Source organism: Rhincodon typus, chromosome 15 (assembly GCF_021869965.1).
Source record: "Rhincodon typus isolate 14 chromosome 15, sRhiTyp1.1, whole genome shotgun sequence".
Lineage (NCBI taxonomy): Eukaryota > Metazoa > Chordata > Chondrichthyes > Orectolobiformes > Rhincodontidae > Rhincodon > Rhincodon typus.
In genome coordinates, this window is record NC_063346.1 from 40123876 (window position 1) to 40143819 (window position 19944).

The window sequence follows — 19944 nt, forward strand, 5'->3', positions numbered from 1 at the left end:
TGCTGCCAGAACTGCTGAGCTTTTCCACCAATTTCTGTTTTTGTTTCTGATTTCCAGCATCTGCAGTTCTTTCGTTTTTTATTTAGCATTCTTGATTGAAATTGGCTTTTGGTCAGTTAATTATTCTCTTGGTATGTACTTTGTCTTTTTCCAAAGCCAACCTGATCCTTACAATTGTTCATCACTGCTCCCTAAATGTTCTCCCACTGACACTTGATCTACTTGGTTCACCTCATTCACAGGAATCAAATCCAGCAGGCTTCCATCCCTATTGGACTGGAAGCATACTGATGTAGAAAATTTGCCTGGATGCTCTTATTTCTCGCTCATCTCTGCTGTTAACTCCACTACTTTTCTAGTCTATATTTGGATAATTGGAAAGTCCGTTATTCTAACTAATCTATAATTGTTACAATTCTGTGTTATTTCATTGCAAATTTGTTCTTCTGCATCTTTGTACAATTTTGTGGCCTTCCGATGCCTTGCTGTTTCCTATTCTAGTACTATCTGTCACTTGCTACGGTCTTGGCATCTTATTCTTCTCTGGTCTTATCTCCTGGTTCCAACACTCCTTTCAAGTTCTTGATTTCAAAATTGCTTTTGCCTGTCTTTCGGGAGAACCCATTGGATGTAAATCCCTTCACTCCAGAACTAATCCAGATATACAAGGAGTATAAAACCTACCCTCTTATACCATTTCACCAGTCATTTTTTTTATCCTTTTATTTCTATATTCACTTGCAGGTGAGCTAATACCTTTTTGAGGTCCCATTTGCTAACTTCTAACCCAAGTCTCTAAACTTTGACCGCTCAACCACATTTCTCTTTTTACCTTTGTCATCAGTAGAAATCTGGATTGCAATGGTTGTTCAAGGCTAACATCTTCGCTTGCCCCTCTGGGGTGCTGAGGACAGTTCAAAACGTAGAATTTTGTCAATATTTCTGTAGTGATGTCAGAAAAGGTGAAAAATTAGTCGATGTTTTAACTTTTGGAATTGAAGCTGTAAATAGTGTAGTGGGATAGGCAGCAGAATTTGACAGGTTATGTGGTGACTTGGAATATCCTATTAATATTTCCTTTTCCATTTATCGTTCTTTATTATCTATTAAAACATAATTGTTCTGTCTCTTGGATCAGCTTGAGCCAATTATCGCATTCGATGCTTAAGATCCTATTCTCCGTCTGAGATCATCAGTGGTTAGGGTGTTCTGTAGTTACGGAGATTCTGCTATAATGCGATAGTCACGTTGCAGCGCAACATAGTGTTATGGAAAATCACGCTATTTCGATAATGGGGCCTATGGGGAAAGCAGGGTTGGGGCAGACCACCAAAAAAATCACTCAAAATTTTTCCTTACCACTCCCCTATAAACATTGATGCTAGTCATCAGCATTAGCTTGATCCAGTTTTCAGCACTGGCATCATCTGTTCGCAAGTAGCATTGTTAATTCAATAAAAGTGAGACAATCAATAAAGTGCCAGAGTTCAGTTTACAGCTAAAAGCATCACAGTTTAAAGAAGCACATGGTGATGAGCAGACTTACAGATTCTTCATCACTACAGTTATAGATTTGCCTCCCTCTCTCCAACAACACATTGTACATTCCCACCTAAACTTCGATGACAGTCATCATCATCCAGTCGTGATCACAAATAGCAAACCCTCAGCCGCATTCTGCTACCACCAGCAGCGTTAATCACCTATCAGCAATAAGCCTGAACTACCACAGACAACATTCTTCTGACAGCAAAATAAAACGTATGGTATCCAGCATTTCCTAGGATAATATCACCCAGTGCTCAAAGCCAACACGATTCAGCAGCAAAAACCAGTCACTGAGATAATTATCTAATCTCCAGCAACATCACTTAGTCATTGGAGAAAATCCCAATCACCAACTTTCCAAACACCAACATTGGCAAAGCCCATTTAGAAACAATATCAATTGTTGCTAACAATATGAGCCTGTTCTAACCCCTCATCGACTGGATATTGACGATCATTGAGGCTTAATTGTATTATTTTTATCAATCTGACTGGTATTCCAATTGATTGAGAATTTGAAAGGTTGAAATTTGTTACATGACAGACAAATTATCCAAACTCTCGTGTAATGATCTTGATGTAACTTGTCAAAATAATACGATAAGAATATTATGTTATCTTCTCACACCGTTGTGTTTCCACTTTGTCGCAGTTCTGTAATGCGAAACATTGTGGGGATCACGTTCTAGTCAACATAAAGTTTGCATTTTACAAATACCGTTCCCCTGTTGGTCAAACGCATTATAGCCAATTTGCGTTGCCGGTACACACGTTATAGGAAAAGCCCCTGTATGAGTTTTTTTCAAAAGGATTTTGAATAAACTCTGTAAAGGGCTTGCTTGACATAAGTTCTTTCAGCAAATTCACTGTAATTGTACAATTGATAAATGATTTCATCTGTGGGATGTACCAACTGAAATGACTTCTCTGATTATTTATTGATTTAAATTGCAGGTTATTATCAGCTTTATGTGGCAAGCTGTCTTATCTAATGTCAAAAAAGAATGTTGAACTTTGTAATTTTTGTTAATCTTCAGGGCCGGATTCTTCGGGGAACCTACAGGTTCCATGCCATGATAACTACTTTTGAGATGATCCTGGGTGGTTGTCCGGAGCTGAATGTAATTGAATGGCGATGTGTCATCATTGATGAGGCTCACAGACTGAAGAATAAAAATTGCAAGCTACTGGAGGGATTGAAAATTATGAATCTGGTGTGTTACTGAAATCTGTAAATCTTGTACTGTAGAATTGATTATGTAATATCTTATCACAGAAATGCAACCAAAGCAGAGTCTGATCCAAATGCAGCAGTTCTGGGCAACTTAGTTTGTGCCTCTGATATTTTTTGATTACTTTGTTCATTGCTTTCTGCTAATTATTGAGTTTAATAATTACATAATAGGGATAAAGTGATTTTAGACAGTCAATTTTATGTCTTGTAGCTAGTACCCTAACTAAAATCTTCAGTTAAAAGTGTTCGGCTCTTGAGAATTGTTTAATTGTAATAACAAAGCATCTTGTTGGCAACAGTTTACATTCTGAAACTGAGCATACAACATTTTAATGAATTGCCTTTGAATTCTCTGTACTTTGTTCTGATGACTGGCTCAAACCAGGCCAATTCGTTCATTGATTTTTTTTTTAACTGCAAAGTGGCAGAATATAGACTTTACTTTTGTAGCATACATTTTTAATAAGGGCTAATCTACTTCATCCATGGCCATAATAGTGAACCCAGCATATCAAGCAGAAGCAGTCCATTCAGCTTGTTGAGTCTGCCTTGCTATTAATGAGATTATGGCTGATTTTGATAATTCAAAACTGCACTTTCCTGTTTTACCACTATGTTTGGTTCCTTAATGATTACAAATCTGCCTGTCTGTCTCAGCTTTGAATGTATTTAATGACCCAGCCTCTACAGGCTTCCGCAATAAATAATTCTAGATTCACCATCCTCAAAAAATATTTTCCTCACTATCTGTCTTATACTTGAGATCCCTTATTCTGAGATTATTCCCTGTAGTCCTAGAGTCTCCCACAAGGGAAAACAACCTCTTTGTACCCTGAGATAACAAGGTGTAGAGCTGGATGAACACAGCAGGCCAAGCAGCATCAGAGGAGCAGGAAGGCTGACGTTTCGGGCCTAGACCCTTCTTCATCCCTTGTTCATCCAGCGCTACACCTTGTTATCTCAGATTCTCCAGCATCTGCGGTTCCTTTTATCTCTTTGTACCCTACCCTGTTGTTCCTCCAACCCCCCCCCCCCCCCCACCCCACCTTTTAAAAAAAGTGCTTGTTTCATATATTTCTGTAAGATGTTCTCTCATTCTTATACTCTGAATACAAGCCCAACCTCATAAGCTCTTCGCATAAGGAATTCCCTCCATGATTGGGATCAACTAGCGAACCTTCTCTGGATTGCCTTCAATGCCACTATACCTTTCCTTCAATAAGAGAACCAAAACTTTTCACCATATCAACAATGCATTTGATATTGGTAAAGGTGATTCTGGGCAATACCACCCTTTTACTTCTGGCGAATGATGGTAGAGATATGAGGTTCCAACTATAGAGAAGAAATGGGGAAGAAAAGTTAAATTGTATTATACTGACGTATAATTCAAGAAGTATGATGAAAATGTACAAATATTTCTATTTCAATCCAGGAACACAAGGTCCTGCTGACAGGAACTCCTCTGCAGAACACTGTGGAGGAGTTGTTCAGTTTGCTTCATTTCTTGGAACCCCTACGTTTCTCATCAGAAACCACCTTCATGCAGGAATTTGGAGACCTAAAGAGTGAAGCACAGGTATTTTAATCAAAGCATCCAGTAATTGTGTTGATTAAGGGCAACTGACCAAATTACTTGATTTTTGATCGTGCAGTGCTGTTTTGTAACCAAAAATAAAACTACGCTTCAGTTTATGTGAACTGTTGCGAGAGTCTGTAAAAATATCAAACTTTACTTAACTGTTTTGATTAAAGGTTATTGTTCCTTAACTATATTTCAGATACTTCCTGACCTGTTGAGTATTTCTAGCATCTGTGGTTTTTATTTCCAATTTCTACAGTGTCTGGCTTTTGTTTTGCAAATAACTTATTGGTCCTCATTTGATTTTGCACTGTCATGGGTATTATAGAATAGCTATCTTACTAGAATACTAGTACTGTGCTTACTAAGGAGAATAAACTGATAGTAATGAACAGCATGACGAGTTCACTGGATATGTTCTCATATTTTTAAAGGGTAAAGCCTTGAATGTTATTTGGATGATGAGTGTTCTGATTTGCATTCATATCAATGTCTCGGAATACATTCCTAGGATCTGGACTATTATTTTAAATTGTAATATATTTAGTATTTTGTGTAGAAAATACATTTTTTGGAAATATCTAGAACTATCCCTTCAAACATTGACCTTGTCCAAATGAAAAAAGTATTTTTAAACCATCGGTATCCACATTTTGCACATTTCGTTTTAAAAACGAGTCCAGTTACTTCAAGGTTTTTATTCATTCAATCACATTTCCATATGTCTAGAGTCACATATAGGCCAAGCCAGGTAAGAACAGTATCTCCTTGCTTAAAAACAGTGAACCAGATGGGATTTTATAACAATCCACAGGAGGTAATTGTAACAATAGGACAGCATCTTTTTCTGATTTTTTTTTATTGTGTTAAAGTTTTAATATCTGCCTTGATGGGGTTCAAACCCGTGTCCCAGAACTTTAGCAACACACTGGACTAGTAATCCAGACCAATGATAGTGTTTCAAAAGCAGACTTCTTTTCATTTAGTCAGTATATCAAACTGAAATTAATCTACTGGGAAGACCGTTGAAGCCTAAACACTGAATTCTTGAATTTTGTGTGTCGGTATACATTGCATGGCCAATTCTGAGCTGATTTTATGTTAACTAATCAGATTTTATTTTGAACCATGATAGAATGTCGTACATGTGGCTTGTTAGTTCTTGGAATGAAACCAGTGTGATAGTCTGAATATTTGGTCATCTGACGTCTGTCTAATCATGCATGTTCCATGTTTTAATTGATAAAATTTAAATTTATTAAAATTGAAATTATTAAAATATAAGTTGATGTTGGATGGGACTAGGTAGAGAAAAGCATGGGTAAATTTGAGTGGAATAACTGTTCAGGAATTTCAGAAAACCTGGTTAAAGCTGTTTCTGAATGCAAATAAATGACCAACAATTTGTCCTGTCTGGATTGATAACCTAGTTTTACCTTGCATTGCAACACATGGAGGGCCATTTATATTTTTAAACTGAATAGCCTGATCCATTTCATTCTCCAAGACTGCAGTTGCAACCTTTGTTCACTGACAGAAACATCAATTATAGAACAGCAGTTAAGATTGAGTGTAGAACATAACTACTGCTGTGTACAGAAGTTACTGGCATCTTAAGTGGGAGGTGAGTGTTCGTCGGAGATCAATTGTAAAAGAGAAGGTCACAAGTTGGGTGTTTCACTGCCTCTGTTTAAAGGTGCTACTACTACTAACAGTTTTATAGTGTTCGGTATAACATTGTGAAGGAGGCCACAGAGAGACTTGACGTCCTTGTGTGCATTAGGCTGACGTTAGTATAAAGTTCCTGCATGACACTAGCTGCTAGTGTTGTGAAACTGAGAGTATAGTCAAGGCCACCACTGATCGAATGATCAGGAGTAGTGTACTGTATTTCACTGTTTAAGTCCTATATCAAACATAGGTGCTTGACAGCAATGTGATCGCACATATATTCAAAGAGGAAGAAATCTCTTAACTGTGCGTACAGTTTTGTGGTATCACTGTTTATTCAGAGTATGCTGTAATATGAAGTTGTTGAAACAGCCCTTTTTCAGAGTTGTATGCTATACTTAGGAATAGAGGCGTCAGCTTAAGGTAAACAAGAGTCGGTTTAAAGGGGATTTGAGGAAAAATGGTTCTGCCCAGAGAGTGGTGGGTATCTGGAACTCACTACCTTAAAGGGTGGTAGAGGCAGGAACCAAGACCATATTTAGTTAGTATTTAAATGAACAGATGAAATGCCACAGCATACAATGTTATTGGCCAAGTGCTGAAAAATAAGATTAGAGCAGTTTGGGTCCATGCCAGTCATCTAGCACCTATGTGCCGAAGGGCCTGTTTCTGTGCTGTGATACCGAGGACTTATCCTGACTCTATGACTTACCTTTTCCCCTTTCCTTGCTTGCTTGTTCACCATTTTCATACTTTCAGATCTGTAATTTAATTTGTTCATAATATTGTTTGAGGTTTCTGATTTCAGCTGTATGAAATTCTGGTTGTAAGCACTTCTCCGTCCCAATCTGTGCATCTAAACAGATGGGGTATGATCATAACTGCATACATTATTTTATTTCAGGTGCAGAAGCTTCAGGCAATATTGAAGCCAATGATGCTGCGACGCCTAAAGGAGGATGTGGAAAAGAAGCTTGCTCCTAAAGAAGAGACAATTATTGAAGTAGAATTAACCAACATTCAGAAAAAATACTATCGTGCAATCCTGGAACGAAACTTTGCCTTTCTATCTAAAGGGGCTGGTCAGGCAAATGTTCCTAACCTGGTAAATACCATGATGGAGCTCAGGAAATGCTGTAATCACCCATATCTGATAAAAGGTAATAAATTGCTACTTTATTTGACTCTGTATTTGTTGTATTTAGGTGTTGAAAGCAGTAGATTTTGTTTTTGAACTTTCTCCATCCAGTTTTAAAGATATTTTCCGTTCAGGTACATCAATTTTGGTTGAATTTTTCTTGAATATAAGCCTGCTTTAAATAAGTTACGACCGTTGTTTCGGTGACATTATTCTTCTTTTAATTTGCATGTTTTTCATAATTATTTAAATTTTCTAAAAAGGCTTTTTCTGTCCGTATACGGTTTCACAAATGGATGAGACTGGTGTAGCTGATTATTGTCAAATGAACTTTAAAGCATTGGTTCGGTGCATTAATAAGTTAAATTGTTAGTGATATAAAACATTTTTTTTCTCAAAAATAAAAGTCTCATGTTTCACTAATGCTTTAAGTGGTGCAAGCATAGGGGAGGATAATAAAAATCAAGCTTGTATGTATTCAAGATGCAGTAACTATTTCATTTTTGATGCTTGCAATGAAGTGCAGCTATACTATTTAAATACTTTGTATAATACTGCAATACTATTTAAACTTATGTATAAAACTTTGATTTGTGTTTGTTTATCCTTTTGATATCAAGTCAATTTATATTAAAAACTCTCTTTGGCAGCGGCATTAACAATAGAAGGTATCAGTAAGCTCGATCACCATTAGGCATATCAGTAATTTACAGCCAAACAGTTGAGCTTAGCTTTCAGATCCTTGTTTTCTGCAGGCAAAAATTGCAGTTTAATTGATTGTTTTTCCCAATTTTGAAAGTGAATTCGTAATTTAAGTATCTTTATTTTTTCAGTCAAGTCCAGTGGCAAACTGAAAATGTTGTGCTGACAAGGACTAATTGTTCTAATTTAGGTATCCCAAGAAATATTTGACTTTTTTATTCACTCATGTGCTATGGGCATCACTGGCTGGGTTTGCATTTATTACCTGTCCCTAGTTACCCTGAAGAGGTTGTGGTGACCTGCCTTCTTGTTGTAATGAAAGATAGAAAATCTGAGGGTACAAAGACTATTACCAGATTCATATTCATTGTAACAGTACTAGGCATTCAAGAAATAGGATCAAGAGCAGACCAAATGATTCCTTGACCCCCACCACCGCCACCATCATTCAGTCCAACAATGGCTCCTCTGATTCAAGTTCATTTCCCTACTTGCTCCCCACATCATGGAATACAGACAGACCTTTGTGAGAATTCCAAAGGTTCATAACTTTCTGAGAAGATATTTCTCTTCATTTCTGATCTAAATGATCAATCCTTTATCTTGAGACTCTGCCTTTTTGTTTCGCATTCCCCAACCAAGGGAAACGATCTGTATCTACCCTGTGTTTAAACAAAATGCAAATTAGAAGATATTTTCACGAGAGATCATTTTTGACTTGAGTAGAGATCAACAATATTTTAGAAATTATTGGGTTTAAGTTTCTTTGTTTTGTACCCATTTCCTATTTAATGGAGTTTGAGTACTTGTCTCTGGCAGATGTGATCGTCAATAGTTAATTTATTAATACGATGCTCCTCAGTCTCTTAATTACCAATTATATTGTGAATTGTGGTACGCAAAAAAGGTCACTCACTTAGACGAGAACCGGCTTTTTGACCAAGTTTAGAAGTGATGTCTCGAGTTGACTCGTAGAACACTGACCCCTTTCTAATGTAGAAGACTGGGTTTTTAATACGTGAACTTGCATAAAGAGAAGAAAACTTTCGAGCATTAATATTTCAGGACCTCTCAATCTTCATTGCCTTCAAAGAGCCTTTACAATGTGGTGAAGAAAGGTTTAGGTGAGAAAATGGAAAAGTGTGTCTCATTGTTACAAAGGAGTAACTTTTTTTGCTAGAGAAAAATACGGCAAAGGTTGGGCAGCTAGAGTTGAAGAATGTGATAGTTTTGAACATTATGTTCATTGCAGTATAATGAAATGTTCAGCTGTCAATTTTTTTGTAACATGTTAATACATAGTAGTAGAAATATTACGATAAGTGAAGATTTTACTGGTTCTGGTTTTGGTTTACTTCCTGTAACGATCATAAAGCATTGATTTTGAGAGGCTAGAATACAAGAGCAAGAATAAATTGCTAAGGCTGAAAAAGGCTCTGATCAGACCGTATTTGGAATGTTGTGAGCAGTTTTGGGTCCCATAGCCAAGGAAAGATGTGTTGGCCTTGGAAGTGGTCCAGAGGAAGTTTACAAAAATGGTCCCAGCAATGAAGAACTTGTCGTATGAGGAGCCTTTCAGTACTTTGGGTTTGCACTTGATAGAATTTAGAAGGATGAGTAGGGTCTCATTGAAAGTTACAGATTATTGAGAGACCTGAATAGAGTGGAAGGAGAGCAGATGTTTCCACTAGTAGGAGAGACTAGGACCCGAGCACACAGCCTCAGTGAAGGGTTGACCCTTGAGAACTGAGATGAGGAGGAATCATTTTAGCCGGAGGGTGGTCTTCATTGCTTTTAATGATCTTTTCATAGCAATGTGATTGGTTTCTTGCACCCACATCAAATCTCATTTAATGGAATCTAAAACTTAGTACAAACCTGAAGAAGAACTGTATACAGGCAGCAGCAGCCGCAACAGTATTCTTTTGCGTTTGTTAATTACATCACACTTTCATTTGCCATTTTCCTATCACCCGTGGTTAAGGAAATATTCTGTTGATGCATGCTTCACCAAACACGGACTCTTGCTATTGATAAAGCACTGTTTTTAAGAAATTAAGTTCTGGTACCAATTCAGTACAATGCCAACTTGTATTTATAAACCAAGTTTACCCATTTCAACTTTAAAAACTAATGACCTGATTAAGAAGTGCTTAAACCATTCCATCTTTGTAAATACACAGCATGTGACTTGCTGGTACATGCTTTCTGAATGATAACTATTCTTACCTCACAGATTTAAAAAAAAAAGTTGATATTGTTTCTTAAAGCAATTGGATTGTGGAAGAAAATCACCCAACCCATTGTGTCAGAACTGACTGCTTTTCATCAGGCTCGTGTGCTTGTAAGAGGCCCTTCATACCCCAATTAAAATTGGGGATTTCTGTCCCTGCTAAACTTTCTAGCAATTGTGAATTCAAGATTTTTGAATTATTGCTCTTCACAATGGTAAATGTTTTCATTTCAGTATGTTAATGTGTTATTTCAATCTTGTCAGCTGAAACTGTCTCAACATGCAATCTGTAACAGAATGTGTTGTATAATGTAATTTTGGTTTGATTGAAATGCGTTTAACATCATAGGATGGTGGTTATTCATTGAGCAATGTAATCAAATGATTATAAGTCCAAGATAATGTGTGCTTTTTGGTACTAGGTGCTGAAGAAAAGATTCTGGGAGAGTTCAGAGAGATGCACAATCCAGCTGCTCCAGTCTTCCATCTGCAAGCTATGATTCAGTCATCTGGTAAACTCGTCTTAATTGACAAGCTGCTCCCAAAGATGAAAGCTGGTGGTCACAAAGTTCTCATCTTCTCCCAGATGGTGCGCTGCCTTGACATACTTGAGGACTACCTTATTCAAAAAAGGTACAGGTTAAGATATGCAAGTATCCTAAAATTCTTTTAAAAATCACATTTATTTGCATAACTGAAGCTATATAATGTTCTATTTTGAGCACAAACCTAAACCTGTGAATTCAAAAATTTGAGAATCTGTTACATCACGATGTTGGTCTCACGTTTCTGGCAGTATTTTCCATCATAGGTTACTACATCAAAGAAAACTGATATTCCAGCATTTAAGTTTGATAGGCATTTAAGTGTTGACTTGCTCATGTGTAAAAATTTCCTGAAACTTAAATTGTTTTTGAAGTGTTTGGAAATGCATCATTGAGGATTTTTGTTAGTAACGCCATAACCAGGGAAAAAATTCATGACATCCACATTAGAGCAATCAGTATCCATATGGAAGTATGAGGAATTATGTCAGTAACTTTTTAAAAGTATAACTGATCGTAAGCTTGTTTCTGCAATCATTATTAGGAACAAAGTTCACAACCTTGTCTACCCGAAGATACATTCTTACGCACTTTTTATGATGCTTGTAGTACGTAAAGATTTTTATTTCCAGTACAACAAAATGTACTTTATTGATGGTGTCAATAGTGAAAAGTGGCTTGGAAATTAGTTTTCATGCTTACTTGGGAAACCTAGTATTTGCATTTTACATTCTACCTATTCAACACAGAGCAATAGTCTATTTATTTTACTTTATCGTATGACAGTAATATGTTAAATATCTATAAACCTGCTAAAAGAATTTTAACTTGAAAGCCAAAATTGTAATAAACTTCAAATTGCAGGAAAATGCACAAATAAAAACTCAAAATTCAATGAGCTTAGCATGCTCATGCAAAATAAGTTTCACAGCTTCAGCACTCTGACTTCCTGCCTCACAGCGCCAGGGACCTGGGTTCGATTCCACCCCCAGGCGACTGTCTGTGCGGAGTTTGCATGTTCTCCCCATGTCTGCATGGGATTCCTCCGGGTGCTCCGGTTTCCTCCCACAGTCCAAAGAAGTGCAGGCTCGGTGGATTGGCCATGCTAAAATTGCCCCATCGTGTTTAGGGATGTGTAGATTAGGTGGGTTTATAGGGGAATGGCACTGGGTGGGATGCTCTGAGGGCTGGTGTAGACTTGTTGGGCTGAACAGCCTGTTTCCACACTGTAGGGATTCAGTGAAGTCAACGAAGATTTCTGAACCATCGTTTTGTACTTGATTTTTCTTCTTCCATAACTTAATTTTTTTTATTGGTACCCTGTGTCACACTGCAGATTGACAGTGTAGGTCCTCACCTTCACATGTCCTTGTTTCTGAGTGGGTGGCTGTTTTCTGGCTTAACATGCATGACAATTGAATACACCCAAACTTCAGCCTCGAAAGGAATATAGTATGTAATTCATGCAAATTGACATTAAGCGAATGCATTATTCCTTTGTCACAAGTTGATGCAGCATAAATTTGTACATACAACTTTCTGTCATGATTAGTCTTCAACCCTATCAAGAAATTTAGAATGATAAATTCGATGTTCTCTTATGATGAAACATTACAGAGTATTACTTTCAAGCTTTTGTATATTTCTTGATGTGGGTACCTAAAATCATCATGTGATCCTGATCCACCCTGTCAGTTTGAGAATAGTACAAGGGATTTGTTTGGGAGTAAAGGAAATTTCTAAAAGAGCTTGTTGAGGTGCAGTTGAATTTTTTTTGTTTGTTTTTTTTAACATAAAAATTTGTTCAATGCATTTAGTAGAATCAAAAATGTATTCTTTATGAATACGTATGCAATTTTACCCAGAAAACATTTTATCCATTTTCCAAACTTGTTATCCAAGGACTTGCTGACAAAGGTACAGAATAGAATGTGTATTGGCTCTTAGAAAATGGATCCTGAGTTTGCAGTAAATGTAATTTCAAGAAGCCTTTCCAATGGTATTACATCATAGAATTAATAATGTTATGTTGTGTATTTTTAGACTGATCAACACATCGGGTCTCTGATACCATTTGCTGCACCTCATTTTGCTACAAAACAGTAGTCAGTGTGCTGTACATTCCCAGCTTTGTGAACAATAGTATGAAAGTGGTTTAATTAAGCAGTAAAAGGTTACTGTCAGTGACAGTACACGCAAGCTTATTTTTGTGAGCAATTATTTACATCATTGACTAGGCCGAGTGACCTACTCTTGTCCAATCCTTTTTGCCCAGGTAGTTATTTCAGTATGGTGTATTGCAAAAGAAAATTTCAGGATAAAATGATCTAAGTTAATTATTAAGAGAGAGCAGTACTAAGCATCTTTTAATCTTTTGTGGACTTCTTTGGGCATCTGGCTGATTTGTACATTTTAATACTTTCCAGCCAGTGCATAACATACTGGTTTATTCACACACGTTGAAAGAATTGTCAAGCGTGTTTTTTATGTGACGTGCATAAACTCTTAATTGAATCAGGCTGAAGAGCAGCCACAGTGGAACCTCACTCATGTTGGGTTGTCATGTATTAATTTCTTAATTCTATATTGACATGATCAGCTGCAGAGCTCGTCTTTAGTATAATGTGGTCTGTAAACACATATCTTGTAAATGCTGAAATTGGGCTGTACTGTGAATGGTAATGGGTGAATTTTACTGGCAGATTGCCAATGCTGCAACCTTTATTACTAGAAGAAAACAAAGCTTCCCTGAGAACAATTAATTTGGAGATGCATTGTGATTTGACAGATTTGATATAATGTGGATGCAGAAGGCTGCAGTATTGTTCTGTGCAACGTCTTAGTTATATGATTTGACTCCTTCATTTCTCTCCACTTCTCAGTAATTGATTCAGTTGTTATTCGTAGCTTTTTGGGTGTTTAACTCAAGCTCAAAGAAATCTGATTTGTCAATTTTCAAAATTAAACTGTTGGATATAGCTGCCACGCAGGTGGATAGAGTTGTTAAGAAGGCGTATGGTGTGTTAGCTTTCATGAAAACAGGGATGGAGTTCAAGAGCCGTGAAGTTATGCTCCAGCTGTACAAAAGCCTGGTTTGGCCACATCTGGAGTATTGTGTCCAGTTCTGGTCGCCTCATTACAGGAAAGATGTGGAATGCATTGCCGGAGAGGGTAGTGGAGTCAGCCTCATTAGGGGCATTTAAGCGGCTATTAGACAGGTATATGGATGATAGTGTAAGGTAGGGGTGGAGGTTAGATAGACCCTAGGATTAGGGTAAAAGTTCGGCACAACATCGTGGGCCAAAGGGCCTGTACTGTGCTGTACTGTTCTATGGAATTGTAAAGATCATTGAGTTCATTTATGCACAATATAGAAAAGTAACCAATTGGTTAAAATTTGATTGTGTACAACATGTATACATAGGGACCCCACTATTTTCTATTTGTCTTTCATTTTGGATGCTGCCAGAAACTGTCTAATGCATTAAACTGATTTCGAAAAGATATCACTCAAAAATTATTAATGTGAGAGTGCACTTAAGTTCATGATTTCCTAACACTAAGGAGGAAGGTTCCTTTAGGGTCTGAGGAGACAGTTAGGGCCAGATGGGATGGGAGAAGTAGAAGCTGGCAAAAGTTCACAGATGGATTTCATGCCTGTTTTCTTTCAAAATGAATTGTAAATCATCAAAATATAATTTCATTTTTAAAGAAAAAGCTTTCCCACGTTGTGAATGTTTCAATGGGCACACACTACCTGGGTTGGAAACTACCCAAGGAGATCTTGGAATAGTCTAGTAAGAAATAGTCTGTCTATTTTGGAACTCGAGCATGGAACATTTAGAGGTAAATTAAGTTAGGAAAAACAATTTGTATGATGAAAAAAGCATAAAAATAATTTAACAAGTAAGTGGTAATACTGCATACATGCAAACCTGTCCAAAATAATAGCCTGAATGTTATCATTGCACTCAGAATAACTTGAATATGCCCATTCCATACAAAGATAATTATTGTAGAAATGTAGAATTTTTCTGATTGCAAGAAAGGTGAAGTTGTAATCAATTTGCCATGGTACTTAAAACCAGAAATGTATGGTGAGTGAAAGTTTAATTTGTATCAAAGTGCAATTATGATGGACTCTTTAATCAGTAAGAAATAAATGATTAATTGTTGCTTGACAGTGTCTTGTTTAAGATAATTCTAGTGATTAATCAGAGTGGAAAATAGAGACCCACAATTACCAAGATTTCTAATTCCAACCCTTAACATGTGAAAACACTTTCAAAACACATACATTTTCTTCTTCTTTAATTTGTTCTAATTACGTTTCACATCTGCTAATCAATATAATTTCACACGTGAGTTGAAAGCTAAACTAACTTAAGTTTAATTATTTGCTGACCTATAGCTCACTGTGCGGATGCATTGTTTATTAGTAATATTTTGGGTGTTTAGCTCAAGCTGAAGAAAATCTGATTTCTCAATTTTCAAAATTAAACTAGTGGATAGGATTGTAAGGAACATTTAGTTGAGTTCATATGTGCACATTACTTATAGAAAAGGAACCTGTTGTTAAAGTTGGCTTCTGCGCAATGGTGGGACGCCACTATTTTCTATTTCTTTCGTGGATCAGATTAATTTACTGGGGGTAAAATTGCAAAATTGAGCTTTTGACTGATGGATTAAATGATGTGGTTATGCATGCAGTATAGTATTGTATAATCTGCTCGAGCGTGGTTGTGGCTTCATACTCATTGGAACAAAAGCAGAACGGATTTTGAATTTTATGTTGTACCAGTCAAAATCTAACACAGTGGTAACTACCAGATCTGTTGAAGTACTGTTATATTGCATTAGAACCAACTTCTTAAACCTTCATTTTAAAGTTTGAGATCGAATGCATTTGGGCAGATGTCTTTACATTATAGATTTTTTTAGCCATCATGGTGTTTTCCATTTTGTTGTAATATTAAAATTCCAATATAAATCTGAAAATTGATTACACAGAAATAATGTAAGCCTTTCTAGAAGAGAGTGCAATTCTGCTTGCTGTGACATGTTATCTTTAAGATGTTTCAGGATATTTATTCTCCTTGCGTCTCTGACACTTTTTTTAAAATTATATAGAGTTTACGTCAAGAATTTGCAAATTGAGAGAGTTCAGAGTCATGGAGTTTTTATGACCTGGCAAGAGTCCCATCAACCCATTGATGACTGACTTAGATGTAAACATCCATCTATTCTATCCCAATTTCCAGCGCTTGGCGGACAGTCACGTATGCTTTCTCCTGAGGAAGGGCCAGATAATCTATAAGAAAATGGAGAACTTGCATTCATGTCAGCCTTTTCATAGTTACATTCCAAAGTTCTGTACAGTCAAAACAATGTTTTTCTTTGGTGTTATAAGAACTGTGACATCCAATTACACATAGCAAAGTCCCATAAATGGCAATATGATCGTGGCCAAATCATCTTTAGATGTTGATCTGACTAAATATTGCCTAGGACATGCGAGGACACCACCTGCGATATTCCCGCTAAGCTCTATGGGTACATGGTCACTTAGAGGAAATAATGCAGCACAGGGAGCAAACGGGTCTCGTGAGCAGAACCTTCACTTCTGAACCTGTGGCAAAATTTTCCTAACCCAGTTGTAAATTGACACTACCTAGTTGGGAACCCAAATATAGCTGTGCAGCTAACAATTTGATACTGGTTTAAAATGCAGCGGGTTTCTAATGTTTCAAAAATAAAATTGTTGAATCAATTTTCTTCAAACTATCAAGATTTTATAGGTATTGCATGGCTGGAGCTCTTGAGTGTTTATGCACAGAGGTCTGATTCCTTGAATAAAGAATTGGATTCTGTGTCTCTGCAACATTCTGTCACTGTGACATGGTGTCAAAATAATGCCTATACTTTAACAACAGATAATTCCACACATATCAAGTTGTCAGTTCTAAAAGAACCAATATGGACAGAACAAAACAATTTACTCAGTCAGAAAGGAGGAAGGAATCACCAACCCAGTCCCAAATTGCTAATTTCTCAACTTAATTTTGGTTGATTACAGAATTATCTAAGCTTAGACTCCTTTTGCCGGCTTTAAGAATTCATGGCATAGTGACAATGTGAGATTCGGTTTCTTGTTGAGGCAAATTTTGTTTTGTTAATGATCTTTCGATGTACTTGAAGATTTTGGACATCAAAGAAATATAATGATGATTTATAATCTATCACTATTGTAATTCATCGGTGTTCTTGTTGACCATTTTCACAGTTTTGTTACAGTCATTTCACAGTCTTATGTGGGTGTTTACTGCTGTAGATTTAATGACATATAAAGCTCACAATGCAAAAGTTTGAATTTACAGAAACCAAATATGAGAATGTATGGAAGAAGAATCATTCTTGAAGTAAATGAAGACTGCTTTAATAATTTTTGTTGTATGTATAACTTTGCTTACAGGTATCCATATGAGCGTATTGATGGGAGAGTTCGAGGAAACTTACGACAAGCAGCAATTGACCGATTTAGCAAGCCTGACTCTGATCGCTTTGTATTCTTGCTGTGTACAAGAGCTGGTGGTTTAGGTATCAATCTAACAGCAGCAGATACTTGTATCATATTTGATTCTGACTGGAATCCACAGAATGACCTTCAGGTAAAGAAAAACTGTATTTTAGTTGTAGATTAAGTACAGTTTAGATATTAGGCACCATTAGAGGAAATAGACAATAATATAAAAAGAAAGTAAACTTTTTCTGCCCTTTTATATAAATAAGCATTATAAAATAGTATTAGGGGAACGTCGAACTAAACAAGCAAAGCATCCACTTCCTTAAAAAGAAGGAAAACTACTTTTACCCAAGTTATATGATGTGTACCATTTATTTCCACAAACCAGTTTTATAGACCACAACAGCTGAAATTAAGAGTCAGTCAAACGCTCTACCTGTCCTGAGAAGACAAAGCAAAATGTTTAGTGAATACAGTTGAATATTAGAATGTAAATAATCAATTTAACAGGGTGAAAATCCAAGTGCAAAAAAATGCACAAGATCCTACTTCCTTGAAATAAAATCTAATACTTTGGATGCTGGAGGTCTGAAAGAAACAGAAGAAGCTGGAGAAACTCACCAGGTCTGGCAGAATCTGTGGAGAGAGAAACAGAGCTAACGTTTCGAGTCTGATATGTGTTTTCTTCAGAAAACATTCTTCGAAGAAATCAGAGTTCTGAAGAAGAGTCATATCAACTCAAAACTTAAATTTGTTTCTCTCTCCACAGATGCGGCCGTACCTGAGTTTCTCGAGCATTTTCTGTGTGTTCTTGAAACACCTGGATAGTGAGTGTTGGGAGTCGGTAGCTAGAAGTAAACAGCAGTGATCAGCCAGCTCATTCTAAGTGCAACTTAGCTGTACAAGGTCTTTGTGATTTACATCCCAAGAAGATCTACAGTCATTTGAAATCCAACAAGCAACAGATAAGAACAGGAGTAGGTAAGTTAGCCACTCAAATCTGTTCTGTTATTTGGTCAGATCAAGGCTGATACATATCTCAATTCCGTTTTACCCACCTTGCTTCCATTTCTTTATATACCATTACCCAGCAAAAATCTATTGAACTCAGTCTGGATTTTCAATTAATCCAAGATCCACAACCTTCAGGGGAGGGAGTTCCAGATTTCCACCACTTTGTATGTGAAGAAGTGCATAATTATTTCAGTACCTAATGATTTGTCTTTAAATTTTAAAATGATCTTTTAGTCCTGGATTCAACACCTGAGGAAAAGCCTTTTCGTCTTGTCAATTGCTTAAATCAATTTAAATACCCTCATTAGCTCACCCTCAACTTTCTAAACCGCAGGAATGGTAAGCAAAGTTTATACACGCCTACCCATATCCTCCAAACTTGGAGTGGTGGAGAATCATTTAAGTCCAATCCAAAGTAAGCTGCACCTCTTTCTTTTCACACTGTACCTGTTCAATTTAAGCATCGTATAGTGATGTGACCAATAAGGCTAAAATAACTTCAGCATAAATTAAACTGCTTTGACAACATGAGGACCCGAAATTTGATGATGTAAGTTGCACATACAGATTGTTAATCTTGTAATTCAACCATTAGCCGCAAGGCCATTGAAGAAGCACCATAATTATTTTTGTTTAAGAAAAGAAATAGTCAGTAAAGGGTTCCAACTGGTTCCGCTGCATAATAATGCACGTCTCCATGTGCTGATGTTGATGACTAGATTGAGCTTCGCTTTATTAGCTTTCCTAGTTAAACAACTTGGTTGAATATAAAAACAGGCCCATCAGATGATTGTGCCTTTTGGAGCTATGCAAAGCAAAAGCAGTATTAATTCTTGAAAGAAAGGGTTTTCATTTAAAGCACTCCTATCCAGCAATAAATACTTAACTAGTAAAGAATCTGTCTGCCTCACATTTTGTAGAGTTGTCCTGTGGTTACTGGGTATTTTAGATCACTGCAGGGAAAGTAGACAAATTGATATGATAAAGCATGTATTGCATACCTAATTTTCTAACGTTTAAAGTCTGTGGTGCATTATCGCACTAAATTATTTTTTCATTGAAGGCTCAAGCTCGATGTCACAGGATTGGTCAGAACAAAGCTGTGAAAGTTTATAGACTAATAACTCGGAATTCATATGAACGGGAGATGTTTGACAAGGCGAGTCTGAAGTTGGGACTTGACAAAGCTGTGCTGCAGAGTATGAATGGCCGAGAAAACAATGTTGGTGGGGTAAGTAATGAAAATATTGATTTTAATCCCGTATGCAAAATGTCACGTGATGTCCTGAAGTATTTACTGTGGAGTGACTAATCGGATTAATGATACAGTCCATCAGTTATGTTCTAATTGAAACTAATTAGTGTTCAGCATAAATTAGAGCCTACAATAATAATGCATATTGTTTCTCAGAGTATTTCTCATCAAATTATGTCAACTACAAAATTCAGGTTAAAAATACTCTTGAAACTCATGTGACATTCTTATCAAGGAAGGGTGTAAGAGTATCCCTAGTGACTACCCTGTGATGGTTTAAACTCAGTGGTACCTAATGTTTTGGAAAAAGTGAAAGAAACATGAAAAATCACAGGCACCCACTGTACTAATGAAGTAGAGCCAGCAACGATTTGCAAAATGCAGATCATGCTTGATTAATCTACTTGAATTTTCTGATGAAGTAACTGGGAGGATCGATGAAGGGGTTGTCCATTTGGAACCTTTTATAAAGTGCCACATAAAAAGCTGGTTAACAAAA

At 36.7% G+C, this 19944-nt stretch overlaps 1 protein-coding gene across 5 annotated transcripts in view; it reads left to right on the plus strand.

The window, feature by feature from the left end:
- chd9 (chromodomain helicase DNA binding protein 9) overlaps positions 1-19944 on the plus strand; it is a 459302-nt gene that overhangs the window by 374903 nt on the left and 64455 nt on the right. For all 5 annotated transcript variants that reach the window (XM_048605559.1, XM_048605561.1, XM_048605560.1 and 2 more), the window contains 6 exons: positions 2586-2762; positions 4218-4361; positions 6940-7195; positions 10531-10741; positions 17126-17321; positions 19254-19421. In XM_048605559.1, the coding sequence (XP_048461516.1) occupies positions 2586-2762; positions 4218-4361; positions 6940-7195; positions 10531-10741; positions 17126-17321; positions 19254-19421 (1152 nt within the window). The remainder of the gene's footprint in view (positions 1-2585; positions 2763-4217; positions 4362-6939; positions 7196-10530; positions 10742-17125; positions 17322-19253; positions 19422-19944) is intronic.